At 33.9% G+C, this 15,000-nt stretch overlaps 1 protein-coding gene across 1 annotated transcript in view; it reads right to left on the bottom strand.

The window, feature by feature from the left end:
* Positions 1 to 15,000, bottom strand: part of LOC136825441 (sodium/mannose cotransporter SLC5A10-like) — a 405,606-nt gene that overhangs the window by 191,905 nt on the left and 198,701 nt on the right. Inside the window, exon 4 of the mRNA XM_067081888.1 lies at positions 10,407 to 10,570. Within this exon, the coding sequence (XP_066937989.1) occupies positions 10,407 to 10,457 (51 nt within the window). The 5' untranslated portion in view covers positions 10,458 to 10,570. The remainder of the gene's footprint in view (positions 1 to 10,406; positions 10,571 to 15,000) is intronic.

Here is a 15,000-nt window from a genome sequence, read left to right as displayed (position 1 = left end):
CTGTGGTTTTATAATAATAATAATAATAATAATAATAATAATAATAATAATAATAATCGCATGAGTCACTAAAATGGTGAAGAAGTCCACAACAGTGTATGTGAAATATATTTCATATATTTATACATAATATTTATAATATATTCATATATTTGTATTTTTTTAAATATAATATCTACAGTATAATATCTACACTTACACAATTGTGGAGTTCTTCCTCAATAATAATAATAATAATAATAATAATAATAATAATAATAATAATAATAATAATAATAATAATAGCCTTTCAACATTTACAACAGCCAAACAATATTGATAAAATTCGTCCATAACTGAGTGGTTTAAACCACTTGTAAACAACATCTGTTCAAAGTGAATACTTTTTTTATGCATTTACGATGTATGAACGAGGAAAACGAGTCTTCCATTCTCCTCGTTCATGCATCGCCAATACAGAAAACTGTATAAAAAGGTATATAAAAAGTCTAAGCGCGAATCCAGGAGATAAGCATTAAAAAAGTTTCGAAAAGCAGACCGAAGATTTGGGAGGCCCAGAACTTCTGTCGTATAAAAGCACTAGATACAGGAAGACGAAAGAAAGCACAAATGAAAAATGTTCTACAACTTTGCAAATGCATGCGTTCTTTTAGAATCTCTCTCTCTCTCTCTCTCTCTCTCTCTCTCTCTCTCTCTCTCTCTCTCTCTCTCTCTTTTGAGTTGTGATTTTTATTGTTTTTTTTTTTTTCTTCAAAATTTTATGCAGTTTTAGAAGTTTTAGAATATATGTTATATATATATTAAACATATATATATACCTGTGTATATATATATATATTTGCAAATACATGCAATCTTTTGCAAATCTCATGCTCTCTCTTTCTCTCTCTCTCTTTTGAGTTGTGATTTTTATTGTTTTTTCAAAAATTTTATGCAGTTTTAGAAGTTTTAGAATATATATTATATGTATATTAAACATATATATATATATATACTGTGTATATATATATATATATATATATATATATATATATATATATATATATATATATAATTTATATATATATTGTATATATATATGTGTGTGTATATATATTATATATATATACATATATATATTGTATATACTGCATATATAACAAACACACATGTGTGCACAGCTGAATATAATCAATGGATGGAAATGAAAACTTTACGAATAAAGATACTCAGATTAAACTTGACATGAAAGATTGCTAGCGTGAGTATCAGTAACCTTTTAAAACCAAAGTAAATAAGCGTAACTTAAAAAATTCCCGATCTCTTCCTTGACCCGGTGTTAGGTTAATCTGACCTTAGGAAATTTAAGCTGACATGCCAAGCACTGGGGCACTTGCGGCTAGGATAACCTACAGCTGCACTAAGAATTATTAGTTAGAGAGGCTGGACAGCAAGATTGTAGGGAAACTGGAATGGAAGTTAAGTAAAAGGCTGACCAGTAGGTGCAGCTAAAGGCCGGAAGGACGCTGCAAACACCTTTTAGTAAAATGCCTACAGTGCACCTCCAGAGGTAGATACGGTGTTAGATTAATAAGCCAATAAATGGCGCAGCTGATCACCAATGCAATCGGTCAACTTAACCAGTAAGTAATTAACGGCAAGAGTTTGGTTAATAAAGCATCCAGAGTATTGTTACGATATGTTATTAAAATACTGGAAATATTTCAGGGTCATAAAGGTAGAAATTGAAGGAATAATTACGGGAAAATAATAACTGACTGCGCAGGTTCAAACACTCTCGTATCATCTTTACGATAGATTCTGAAAACTTTCAAATTAAGGAGAAAAATACGTTCTTATTATGTCCAACTTCACAATACAAGACATAAAAGGGCGGGTGATTCAAAAATTATTATTATTATTATTATTATTATTATTATTATTATTATTATTATTATTATTATTATTATTATTAGCTAATCTGAAAGGCTAGTTGTACAAGCAAAATGATTTAACCCCATTGGGTCCAACAACGATGTAACAAAAATTACATTGGAAAATAAACAGGAAAAAGGAATTAAATTATGAAATGAGCCTCAGGTGAGCCTGCTAAAAAAAAAGAACAATTACACCTAGTTTGAATTAAAGAAGCTCCAACGAATTACACACACACACACACACACAAACATACATCATATATATATATATATATATATATATATATATATATATATATATATAAAATAGATATATATTTATAAATTTATATACATATATATAATATATATTTATATATTTATAAATTTATATATATATATACATATATATATATATATATATATATATATATATATATATATATATATATATATATACATATATATATATATAATTCTACTTTACCTCCTAACGTGAAAAGGTCATCACTTGGCCCTCTAGCACTTTGGCCCACAATCAACAGGGACGGTTAGGTTATAAAAAGTGGACTGTATACTTTCTAGGGGAAAGGAGCCTATAATAATAATTAACATATTCAAAGGATGACATACATTCGGAAGTTGGTCGTTCAACTTGTCATGCCCTATTAATCGTTTGTTGTTGTCGGGTTTTCTTTGTTCACATGAGGGCATTTGCTTCAAATGAATCTGCTTTGCATCTTAATATTCTTTTGGGCGTTTTTCTTATTTTGAATAAAATTACAATACATAAAAAATCTGACGAACGAGAAATGTAGCGTTATGTTACATAATCGTTCCTTCTCGCGAAGGCAGTAGTCCGTTCCATCTCTCTCTCTCTCTCTCTCTCTCTCTCTCTCTCTCTCTCTCTCTCTCTATATATATATATATATATATATATATATATATATATATATATATATATATATATATATATATATATATTAATTTATATATATATATATATATATATAATTATATATAATATATAATTTTACATATATATACTTATATATATATATATATATATATATATATATATATATATATATATATATATATATATATATATATATATTTATTTATTTATTTATTTATTTATTTATTAGGATATGTAGTGAAGAGGGATTGAATCAGCTCTGTACTAATTATTACAAGTCCTTTTATGACAGTGACTGATCCTGGAAGGCAGAACTCAAGCTGACCGAATATTTAATGAAAGAATTAATTCAGTACAAATTATTTTGTATCATGTATGACTAAGACAAATCCATGAAAACTCTCTCTCTCTCTATCACTTTCTCAATGAAACCGTAACGCTTGCTATGCCGTAGCCAAAGTTAATTAAGTAAGCTCATGAACAGACTAATGGAAACCTTTTTTTTCAATTACACGGTACGTAAGGGAACTCGCATATGCTACGTTTCGTTTTCTAATCAGAATCATCAACAAATTGATTTGCAGATTAAACGACTGAAAAAATGAACCTGATATCTTGGTAAAAAAATTAAGGAAAGCTACATCTAGGTTCAATTTTCAGAGTTTCACGTCTCTATATTACACTCTTAGTTCGCCTGAGAAGTAGTATTGCTAAACATATATTCCAAAAACTTATGATTTTACCGTTAATTCATGGTTCTTTCTCTTTTATAAAAACCCGATGCAAGCGTCGCCACTTTGTCGAATCTGAACTTGTATGAAAAAATGTTCGATAAATGCCTTTTCTAAAATGATATCAGGTGCTGTGCTGTTCACCATTTCTACGTAAAATATCGTAGTAAGTAGTTAACATTTTTCATGTGTCTACTTTTGGGAAAAATAAAAATAAATCAATTTTAGCACATTTAAAAGCATGTTTGGATGCATCTATCACAAAAAATAATAAAAAAGTCCCTAAGAAATAATCTATGACCTTTCCTACATATGAAAATATCTTTTTTCGTATTCCAAGGTCATCATGTGAGAATGTTTTATCTCGCTCCTGATATGTCTGGATTCATTAATGCGGTTTAATAAACCACCTGCCCGTGCATTACGATATACGCGTTTATATAAGCAAGCCTTGAGGCTGGTATTTACATGTAAGTGCTACATAAACGAATCTTTATTCTGTAATTCCATCCGCATCACATACCAGTTTTAATGCATTAGTATTAACGCTTTGACTGATTCCTCCATCAATAACTACGTCACTTCCTTAATTGTACATGTTGTCAAAATATGGTAATATTCTGCCAAAGGAAATGCAGGCGATCTAGGTATGGCTCTAAGTACATAATGAAGTGTGTGTGTGTGTGTGTGTGTGTGTGTGTGTGTGTGTGTGTGTGTGTGTGCGTGTGTGTGGGTGTGTGTGTATGTGTGTGTTTATTCATACGGGAAGCTGGCGAGAGTACTAATGTTGGAGACAAAATCATTATCATTTTTACGATATATTTCAGAATGCAAGACCAAACCAAGGGAATTAATGACCATGTTTAGTATACCCAGTCCTTGAATAACAATAACATTAGATATGAAGGTTATAATATTGGGTGTTTAGGCTCTAACATTTTACTACTATCGCCTTAAAATATACGCTTCAATATGTAAAAAAAAAAAAAAGAGCAGCATCTTCACTTGAGATCGCCTACCATACCTTCATCAAGCCCCGATGTGAGACCCTGATCAGCAGAAATTCTGACTCAAGAAAAATGGACTTGCCTGCCTCGTCATTATCATACAATGAGACCCTGAATTATTGAACGGCTGCGTGTCTTGCATGAACGACAAAAGACCCCAGTTAGTGACATCCAGTCCTTGTCCCTCTAATGCTTACAAGAGCATTATGTGCTATCTGCTCGATCTCACAATGCTTCACCTGTGGAGTCACGACCAACACGCCTGGCATTTTTGGAATGTTGCTTTCAAAAGGAAGCCCCCCGCCTGATAATTTGGTAAGGAGGGTAAAAGCAATCTGCTTGGTCCTTCGAATCAAGTAAATGTGACGTTCACAGGCAATTTCACTTTCATTATCAGTTAGATTTATGCTAGACCTGGGTTTCTTAAGCCTCAAGTTGGGGGCCACTTTGCAAGTGAAATTCTTGCCAACGAGGCGTGTAAGTGATAATAAACATATCCGCCGAAATGGAAGCGTATGCAGAGAGAGAGAGAGAGAGAGAGAGAGAGAGAGAGAGAGAGAGAGAGAGAGAATTAAGTTACCTTTGAATTAACTACAACGCATATAATTCTGAGCTTCTGGAAATTTTATAAAGGACAAGAACGGAGAGAGTGAATAACGATGTGATTAAAAGCAGTCGAACAATAATACAAGTTAATCATAACTCCTTCAATATGGGTGCTACCTGGACAAGTTCTGCCATTAAAAACTGCATGAAAGCAGATTCTTAACAGCTGACTACTGCATTTTACTTTCGTATTGTTCTTAAAAATTGCACAAAAAACTTCTCTATACGTTAATTTTTTTAACGTGTATATGGATTAAGCATCACAAAACTTTATTTGCCTGAGGGCTTAAAATAAAGTTTACAATTCTTCACGATAATCTGTAATAATGCTTGGAATTTTCTATATTGCATATGTATACAAATATATATATGGATTTCTTCTTTTAATTGACACAGACTTTTCACTTTGAAGGAGGTATACTCAAAGTGTTATCCGTTCAATTCTTAGAAAGCATTTAGCCCGATTCCTTTCTCCATCATGGCTGTGACACACTTCAGCTAACTATCAGGTAAATCAGTCGCTGGCTATGAACTCTGCTTGTTACTGAGCCAAGCATCATAACCATTAGATTACAGGAAAGAAGATAATTACCTTCCCCATCTAGGCAGGGCGGAAGCGGATTCCTTTCTCTTCAGCACATTATGGTAACTCACAGCATTTTCTGATTAACTTGAACTTAGTCAGTTTGGCTGCATTCACAAAAAGCTGCAAGTTACCAATCCTCAAATATAAACAATATCTGTCGCCAATGGTTCCTCGTTGAGCGAGTCGGTAGAGTTGTGGGCTAGCACTAGCTGACCCGAGTTCGAGTCTCCGGCCGGCTAATGAAGAATTAGAGGAATTTATTTCTGGTGATAGAAATTAATTTCTCGCTATAATGTGGTTCGGATTCCACAATAAGCTGTAGGTCCTGTTGCTAAGTAACCAAATGGTTCTTAGCCACGTAAAATAAGTCTAATCCTTCGGGCCAGCCCTAGGAGAGCTGTTAACCAGCTTAGTGGTCTGGTAAAACTAAGGTATACTCATCTTTTTCTTTCTGTCGCCAGTGCTTTGGCAAAAGGACTGGACGAGGTTACCTTGTACAGTAGTTACCTCCAGTACACCCTTTGGCAAGGTATACAACCTGTACGCCTCCTTTGCTACGGTTTATCTTCATTGTCTTATGGAAGACTATTAAACGAGAGGTTCTGGAAACATTTGATATCTAAAAGAGGGTTCCAAATTGTCTCAAAAACAAGGCAGTACAGTACGGCTCGGTACGGTAAGTTTTAAAGGTACGGGAAGAAATTACGGTACGGTATTTTTGTTAATGTTTGGTGCGATATTTTTCAGTTACGAAAAATTATCATAGACACCGTACCATACTTTCAGTCTTGTAAAATTCCCAGGGGTCATTACACTTTAGAAACTGATAATATTTTAGCTGTGTGATGACAAAGCATATATACAGATAAGCCAAATCTTGATGAATCTTTGTGATATCTCGATTAACGAAATGTTCATTGGATAATGGAACGGAAATAATCACCTAATCCGGTGCTTTACTCTATATTGAAGGTGAACAACCTACTACAATATTTTGTGGTGGGATTTTGAGGGGTCCGGATCTTGACCCGCTTAGTTTGGTTGGTTGTAATGTGGGACGCTGTTTAAGCTGATTCAGATTTCTCTCTCTCTCTCCCCCTCTCTCTCATATTTTAGCATGAAAGCAGTTTTAGCTTTATAATTATATTTCACAGCATTCTTTAAAATAACAACATAATTTTCGAAGACAAATCTAGTTTTAAACCAGGGAGATCTTGAAATGAAGCATCGAATAAATCTAGCCGCCAAAAACATGCTCTCAATACGAGACGATCAAAGAATTCCAGTTAGCATTTTGAACCCCGTAGTTAAGCATAGTTAAAAGCTGCTATGTCAAACAGAAGTGTAGATATAACGAGCAAAAAACAGTGCATGTTGTGTAACAGCACTCAGTTAGGGATATATAAATCACATCTATTTTTTTTTTTTTTTTGGATATTACATCATCCCACTGATAACGGTGATGTTTTCTAGCACTGTAAGGTCTTCCCCGACACCCCCTCAACACTGTAACTCCCAGTTTTTAGCGAACACAGCATTTCCTTCACCACAGTTTATACTATTCGGCGTATTTCTTTCAACTTTGCCGTTTATTTCTATATATTCTTTGTGTCTCTTTCGTCCACAGTTATCTAACACTTTTGTAGTTCATCAGGTTGTACTTACATTCTTAACCAAGCTCCTTTAGTAACATTGGGTAATCTAAAAGATTAAACTGAATATGTATGTAATTATGATTTCTCTCACTGGCTGTATTATTTTCAACCTTCTCAATATTTCAGTACCTCTGTTGAATTCAACCTACTGAGTTGCACACACACACACACACACACTACACTTCCAACTAATATCAACAATGAGCTATTACTTTGTGATAATATCTATGGGGATATTTGGTTACACTGCTAAAACTTTACTATGAATAATTCCTATTTGAAGTTAAGAGTAAATAATAACAGAAATAATTTTTTTTAATATACATCTTTTATTTTTGTCTTTAATCCTCAAGCTCTTCTACTCCCATCTGTCAAAATTATCTCGAATTTCTTGTGCATTACAAACTTCCAAGCTCCTGAGATCTTAGTCTTTTATGATGGGGGGCAGGTGGGGGTGGGAAATAAGACTCAGGAGTTCTCCCTTTCTCCTGCCCACCCTAAGGGTACAGCCTAAATATACCCGCTGTCTTCAATGCCCCTAATGCCTCTGTATCTAATTTATAGATGGAACCCAGCAGTGACGACAGTTTGACACAGTTTCCTTTCACTGGACCACTTCAGGTACCCCAGTTCTACAGTGAGGAGGCAAGCATGTCACCTCGAGCCCCTCTTTCAGAGCATGTCAGTAGCCATGTTGATTTTCAAGCCAGTTTGGTACCAGTTAATCAGACAGATGCTTGGGGAAACTTAAACATGATTGGGTGAAGTTAACTTAAGTATACATTAGTTTAACCAGACCACTGAGCTGATTAACAGCTCTCCTAGGGCTGGCCCGAAGGATTAGATTTATTTTACGTGGCTAAGAACCAATTGGTTACCTAGCAACGGGACCTAGAGCTTATTGTGGAATCCGAACCGCATTATATCGAGAAATGAATTTCTATCACCAGAAATAATTTCTCTGCTTCTTCATTGGCCAGCCGGAGATTCGAACGCGGGCCTAGCAGTGTGCTAGTCGAGAATTATACCGACGACCTGTCCAACGAAGAACTGATTGGGTGAAGTACCTTATCTCAATTGAATATATATATATATATATATATATATATATATATATATATATATATATATATATATATATATATATATATAATATATACCAAGGTAGGAAGTTATTGTTATATCAAAACTCCCTATACTGGCAAGTATATGATTCATATACTTGCCGGTAGAGGAACAGTTTGGTTCTGAAATATAGCAATAACTTTCTACAGTAATAAAATGAGTGTCACGTTACCTTAATCTTAGCTTGCATGAAAAAGGACTTCCTACATTAATGAAATGAATGTCACTTTACCTTAATCTTAGCTTGCATGAAAAAGGACTTCCTACATTAATAAAATGAATGTCACTATACCTAAATCTTAGCTCGCATGAAAAAGGACTTCCTACATTAATAAAATGAATGTCACTATACCTAAATCTTAGCTCGCATGAAAAAGGACTTCCTACATTAATAAAATGAATGTTACTATACCTTATTCTTAGCTTGCATGAAAAAGGACTTCCTACATTATTAAATGAATGTCATTATACCTAAATCTTAGCTTGCATGAAAAAAGGACTTCCTACATTAATAAAATGAATGTCACTTTACCTTAATCTTAGCTTGCATGAAAAGGACTTCCTACATTAATAAAATGAATGCTAAATCTTAGCTCGCATGAAAAGGACTCTACATTAATAAATGAATGTTACTATACCTTATTCTTAGCTTGCATGAAAAAGGACTTCCTACATTATTAAATGAATGTCATTATACCTAAATCTTAGCTTGCATGAAAAAAGGACTTCCTACATTAATAAAATGAATGTCACTTTACCTTAATCTTAGCTTGCATGAAAAAGGACTTCCTACATTAATAAAATGAATGTCACTATACCTAAATCTTAGCTCATGAAAAGGACTTCCTACATTAATAAAATGAATGTTACTATACCTTATTCTTAGCTTGCATGAAAAAGGACTTCCTACATTATTAAATGAATGTCATTATACCTAAATCTTAGCTTGCATGAAAAAGGATACATTAATAAAATGAATGTCACTTTACTTTAATCTTAGCTTGCATGAAAAAGGACTTCCTACATTAATAAAATGAATGTCACTATACCTAAATCTTAGCTCGCATGAAAAAGGACTTCCTACATTAATAAAATGAATGTCACTATACCTAAATCTTAGCTTGCATGAAAAAGGAGTTCCTACATTAATAAAAATTAATGTCACTATACCTAAATCTTAGCTTGCATGAAAAAGGACTTCCTACATTAATAAAATGAATGTCACTATACCTAAATCTTAGCTTGCATGAAAAAGGACTTCCTACATTAATAAAATGAATGTCACTATACCTAAATCTTAGCTTGCATGAAAAAGGACTTCCCACGTTAATAAAATGAATGTCACTATACCTAAATCTTAGCTTGCATGAAAAAGGACTTCCTACGTTAATAAAATGAATGTCACCTTACCTAAATCTTAGCTTGCATGAAAAAGGACTTCCTACGTTAATAAAATGAATGTCACTATACCTAAATCTTAGCTTGATGAAAAAGGACTTCCTACGTTAATAAAATGAATGTCACTATACCTAAATCTTAGCTTGATGAAAAAGGACTTCCTACGTTAATAAAATGAATGTCACTATACCTAAATCTTAGCTTGCATGAAAAAGGACTCCCTACATTAATGAAATGAATGTCACTTTACCTTAATCTTAGCTTGATGAAAAGGACTTCCTACATTAATAAAATGAATGTCAATCTAAATCTTAGCTTGCATGAAAAAGGACTCCCTACATTAATGAAATGAATGTCACTTTACCTTAATCTTAGCTTGCATGAAAAAGGACTTCCTACATTAATAAAATGAATGTCACTATGCCTAAATCTTAGCTTCCATGAAAAAGGACTTCCTACATTAACAAAATGAGTGTCACTTTACCTTAAGGTCAAACACCTCGCCACGCATACGGATGAATATTATAAACCGCATTACCAGCTGGGCAATGGCCGGTCAAGGCTAAACTAAAAAGGTTTAGCCTTCTCATGTTATTGCTGCTGCTGCTGTTGTTGTTGTTTTTGTCGTTGTTGTTGTAGTCTCATGACCTGGAGGCGAGGAAATGAAAGTCAGTAATTAAAAGAACGGGAATCAAATACAGAAAAAAAACTAGATTTGTTAGAAAAAAAGAACACTGTACTGAGAAATGAAACGGTAAAAGTTGAAACAGTATTAAAGTAGATCACTTTATTAAACGAAATCCTATAAAATGGCAACTACTTACGAAAAGCAGATTACTCTGAAACAAAATTGCATAAAAAGGCAACTATTAACGAATGCAAATGTGGCTGACAGGTAATCGGAACGGAGCAAAAAAGATAAATTTAGCATAAATTTCTTTTTGAGAAAAAAAAAAAAGAATATAAAAGGCAAACAACGAGGAAGAGACAAAATGAGAAAATGTGCGAACGTTGAACACCAGTCTCAAAAAATAAAAGAGAGAATACCACATAAAAGCATCACCTTCAAAAAAAAGGGGGAGGGCGAGGGGGCTTTGCAAGCCACTGAAATGTGTAGGAGAATGTTACAGCGAAACACGGTGGACGCTACGCACTTTGGTGCTGAGAACAAAATACGAAAAATGGGAAATGTGAGCACATACTGCTGTGTTTTGAAATTGAAATGTTTTATTCGTGAAACTGTCCGTTTCTTTATCTGTGGAAATTCACCAAAATCAGTACAAAATTAGGTAAGGCTGCAAATATCACACGATACTGTGAAATGAAAGTTGTTAACTTTCTACTCTATGATAATCTTACCATACTTGGTAACTGATACGGGTTTTGAGATTTGCTTGGTTGTACCAAATGCCATGAATACCAATCCAATCTTGACTCGGATGTTGTTATAAAATGTATTATCAAAACACGTGAATGATACGAGGCTCGATTGACTCCTAAACCTACTGGTAAATATGTCTCGTTGACTCTTCAAACAAGTAAAAAATGCCCCGAAGTTTCTTCGGCGCAATCGAGTTTTCCATACAGCGTATAACGCTGTGTGAAACACTCAGCCACGTCCCATGAAACTCTCAGCCGCGGCCCATGTAACTTTCAGCCACGGCCCGGTGGTGGCCTGTGTTGTTAGCACCTGTAGCGGTGCCAGATGCACGATCATGGCTAACTTTAACCTTAAATAAAATAAAAACTACTGAGGCTAAAGGGCTGCAATTTGGTATGTTTGATGATTGGAGGGTGGGTGATCAAAACACCAATTTGCACCTCTTTAAGATGTGAAGGCGGACAGAAAAGTGCGGACGGACAGACATATAGCCATCTCAATAGTTTTCTTTTACAGAAAACTAACAATGGTTCCACTATTAACAGATACACCAAGTCGATTAAACTTAAAATGGCATTTCATCCGAGAAGAAAATGACGTTCGTTCGCAGCGCAAAGTTACCAACCTACCGTAACTATTATTTGTTTTATATTTTCGTAAATAACAGACATCTTAAAAACTATTTACTTTCTTCAGTCATGTACCTACGGTCCTGTCTCTTCTTGAGGCTTCAGACTCCACCCAACCTCATTCATACTATTACATTATTCATGTCACCCACCAGTTCCACTGGGTTCATTAAACAAAAATTTAACACAAAATCAATATCACATAACTTAAAAGGTCAGTTCAAGTAAAATGCCCTCAAGATGAGGAATGAGGATTTAGTCATTATTAAGCAATACAAACATTTTACTAATGATCACCAACGCAGAATTAGCATTTACAATGTTCAAAGCGAAAACGATAAAATATTGTACAAATTACGTATTATCTAGGGTCTATTTCATCCACTGCTTACCTATGACAGTGGGATGGGATAAAATCTCGAAAATTACCACGGACAAGCCTGTTTCTGAGATCTGTACAATTTCGCGCATCAAGAGCTCACAAGGAGTCAGAACCCCGAGCTAAAGAAAACGGAAGCAGTATTCAATAACAGAAAACGGAGGACAACCTTATTTCTTCCTTACTCCTTAATCAAAACATCCCAAATTTCAAGGTGCCATTGTAACCATAATTAAGAACTACAGTTAAAAAACAAGATTATCTATCGAGATATTGTCATCTAAACAGAGGTTATACAGAGACTGGACGGCTTAAAATATCAAGTTAAGAAAAGCACTGTATGAGAAGGAATCAGTATGCAAGTGTCGTAGCGTAAGTCATTTGTCATGTTTTTTAAATACGAAATAAATATTTGCTACAGTTGCCAACAGTGGCTTTTAAACAGTTTAAACTTCAACTGCAGTCACTGCACACCAGCCGTTTCTTGTCTTTTTCTTCGATTTTCAAGTTATATAAAATTATTTGGGAGAATGGAAGGGATGTATAGTATATTATACTGTACAAGAAGAGAATTTGACAATTATTGATTCATTTGGTTTCCCCTCGCCAAGCATGTTAGCTTAAGAGTTGTTAGAACCGTTCGAAGGGGACATGAAATTTGTATTGTATTCATCACTGCCATAAATGATATAATTTTCATAGGCCGTTCATTGTGACTGTAAAATTATTCTGATATTTTCATTCTACCAAGCACCTTCAGATTATTTTGAACGTATACCTCACAGGTATTTGAACGGAGTAATGCTCTGGATTTTGAAAATGGGCTTTGAAATTTCACTCTCTGGTTACCGAAGTCAAGGAAACTCCCGGACAATGGGGTTGGTTGCCTCGTCACAAAATTAGGGTCCATGTACATTCTCGCTGGAAAATGATCATTCATGTGGAAAGCAATTGGTAACATTTACTCTTGTGAAAAATACAATAATTTTACACTTCTGGAGTTCTTACGAAAGGGACAATAATTGCAGCCCAAATGTACACACATTATGTAATTCCGTTTCCACGTTCTCAAACTGGAATGACAGTGAATCACGACTGTTTAAAATAATGTTATATTTAAACTAGGATTCTGTGTACAGGATTTTCTCAATCTCCCCAAGAAATCTGAAGTTATTTGACTGTCGGTTCTCAGTTTATTATACTAAAATTTGTTAGTTTGGGTACTGAAGTATTATATCTTACAGCGGTAAATTTCCGCCCTTGTTTATAATAAGTCTCCCAGTAATAGCAGAGGTTCTTATATAGATCGGTTTTCCAGATATTTGGTAATAAGACCATTGTTTAACCCTGATTTGATAGGATTTATCCTTTTGTCAAAACACATTCAACTCTCCCGAAGATAAACAAAAGCATCATTATAAGAAATTTTTAATTGAGAACTGATATGTTAAGAAAAAAAAAAAGTAGGCCAGAGTTATATTCCTAACTGAGTTGTAGCCCAAGAAGTCGAGGTATCTATCCCTCAAAATTTTCATTTTCTTGAGGGTATTTATTCCACTGTCTATAATGGTTTCAACTAGTGAAACAAGAGCCTATAAAAATAGTAAGATTATTATTATTATTATTATTATTATTATTATTATTATTATTATTATTATTATTATTATTATTATTCAGAAGGTAAACCCTATTCATATGGAACAAGCCCACCAAAGGGGCCACTGACTTAAAATTCAAGCTTCCAAAGAATATGGTGTTCATTAGGAAGAAGTAAGAGGAGTAAAGGGAAATACACAAAGAAGAGATCTTGCTTATTAAACAAGAAAAAAAAAGTAATAAAACAATAAATAGATAAAAATGTATTAAAATGCAAGGAGAATAGTATCAGGGTAGCAACGCATTGCATATTACTGTGGATACTCTGTGCAGCAAGGAATACTGGATGATAACCTTGCTTGTCATATAACTGAACATCGAAGACGTTGACGATTATAAAAACAGTTTGCCTCCAAAGCAAACTATTATTATTATTATTATTATTATTATTATTATTATTATTATTATTATTATTATTATTATTATTATTATTATTATTATTTCAGTAGAAGAAACCTATTCACATGGGACAAGCACACCAAAGGGGCCACTGACTTGAAATTCAAGCTTCCAAAAAATGTTGGTTTCAACCTCCCACCGCAGAACCCACACAGCGGCATATCTGATTATGTACAGAGCCAGTGATTTTTCATCGCCCTGGGGGAGACGCGAACCCGCGAGTCGCATCTGAGTGGCATGCCACGACACTAACCACTATACCAGCAAACCAGACAAATAAGATTAACAAACTACTGTTGTCTAGTTTCCCAGTTTCCATCTGGACTTGAAATATACTGTATATATCGTCCGTCCATTCCTCCATTTGGCCAAGTGCCAGTGGAAACTGAATCTATTCTTAGTCTGTTGTTATTGAAATATAAATGTATAACGTTCAAGTCAGTGGTTACAAATAAGGATTTCTGTATTTTGCAGAGACTATCATTTCAGAATTGTTCGGTTCTATTTACGTCCTCTATTTCACTGGAATACGTGAAAGGTTGTGCACTTTAAGTTGGCTGTTAATTATATTCATTGTTTGTTTATCTATTTAGATACATACATACATACACACAATATATTTATATATATATAT

The sequence above is a fragment of the Macrobrachium rosenbergii genome, chromosome 37 (assembly GCF_040412425.1).
Source record: "Macrobrachium rosenbergii isolate ZJJX-2024 chromosome 37, ASM4041242v1, whole genome shotgun sequence".
Lineage (NCBI taxonomy): Eukaryota > Metazoa > Arthropoda > Malacostraca > Decapoda > Palaemonidae > Macrobrachium > Macrobrachium rosenbergii.
This window is presented reverse-complemented; position numbering and strand designations above follow the sequence as displayed.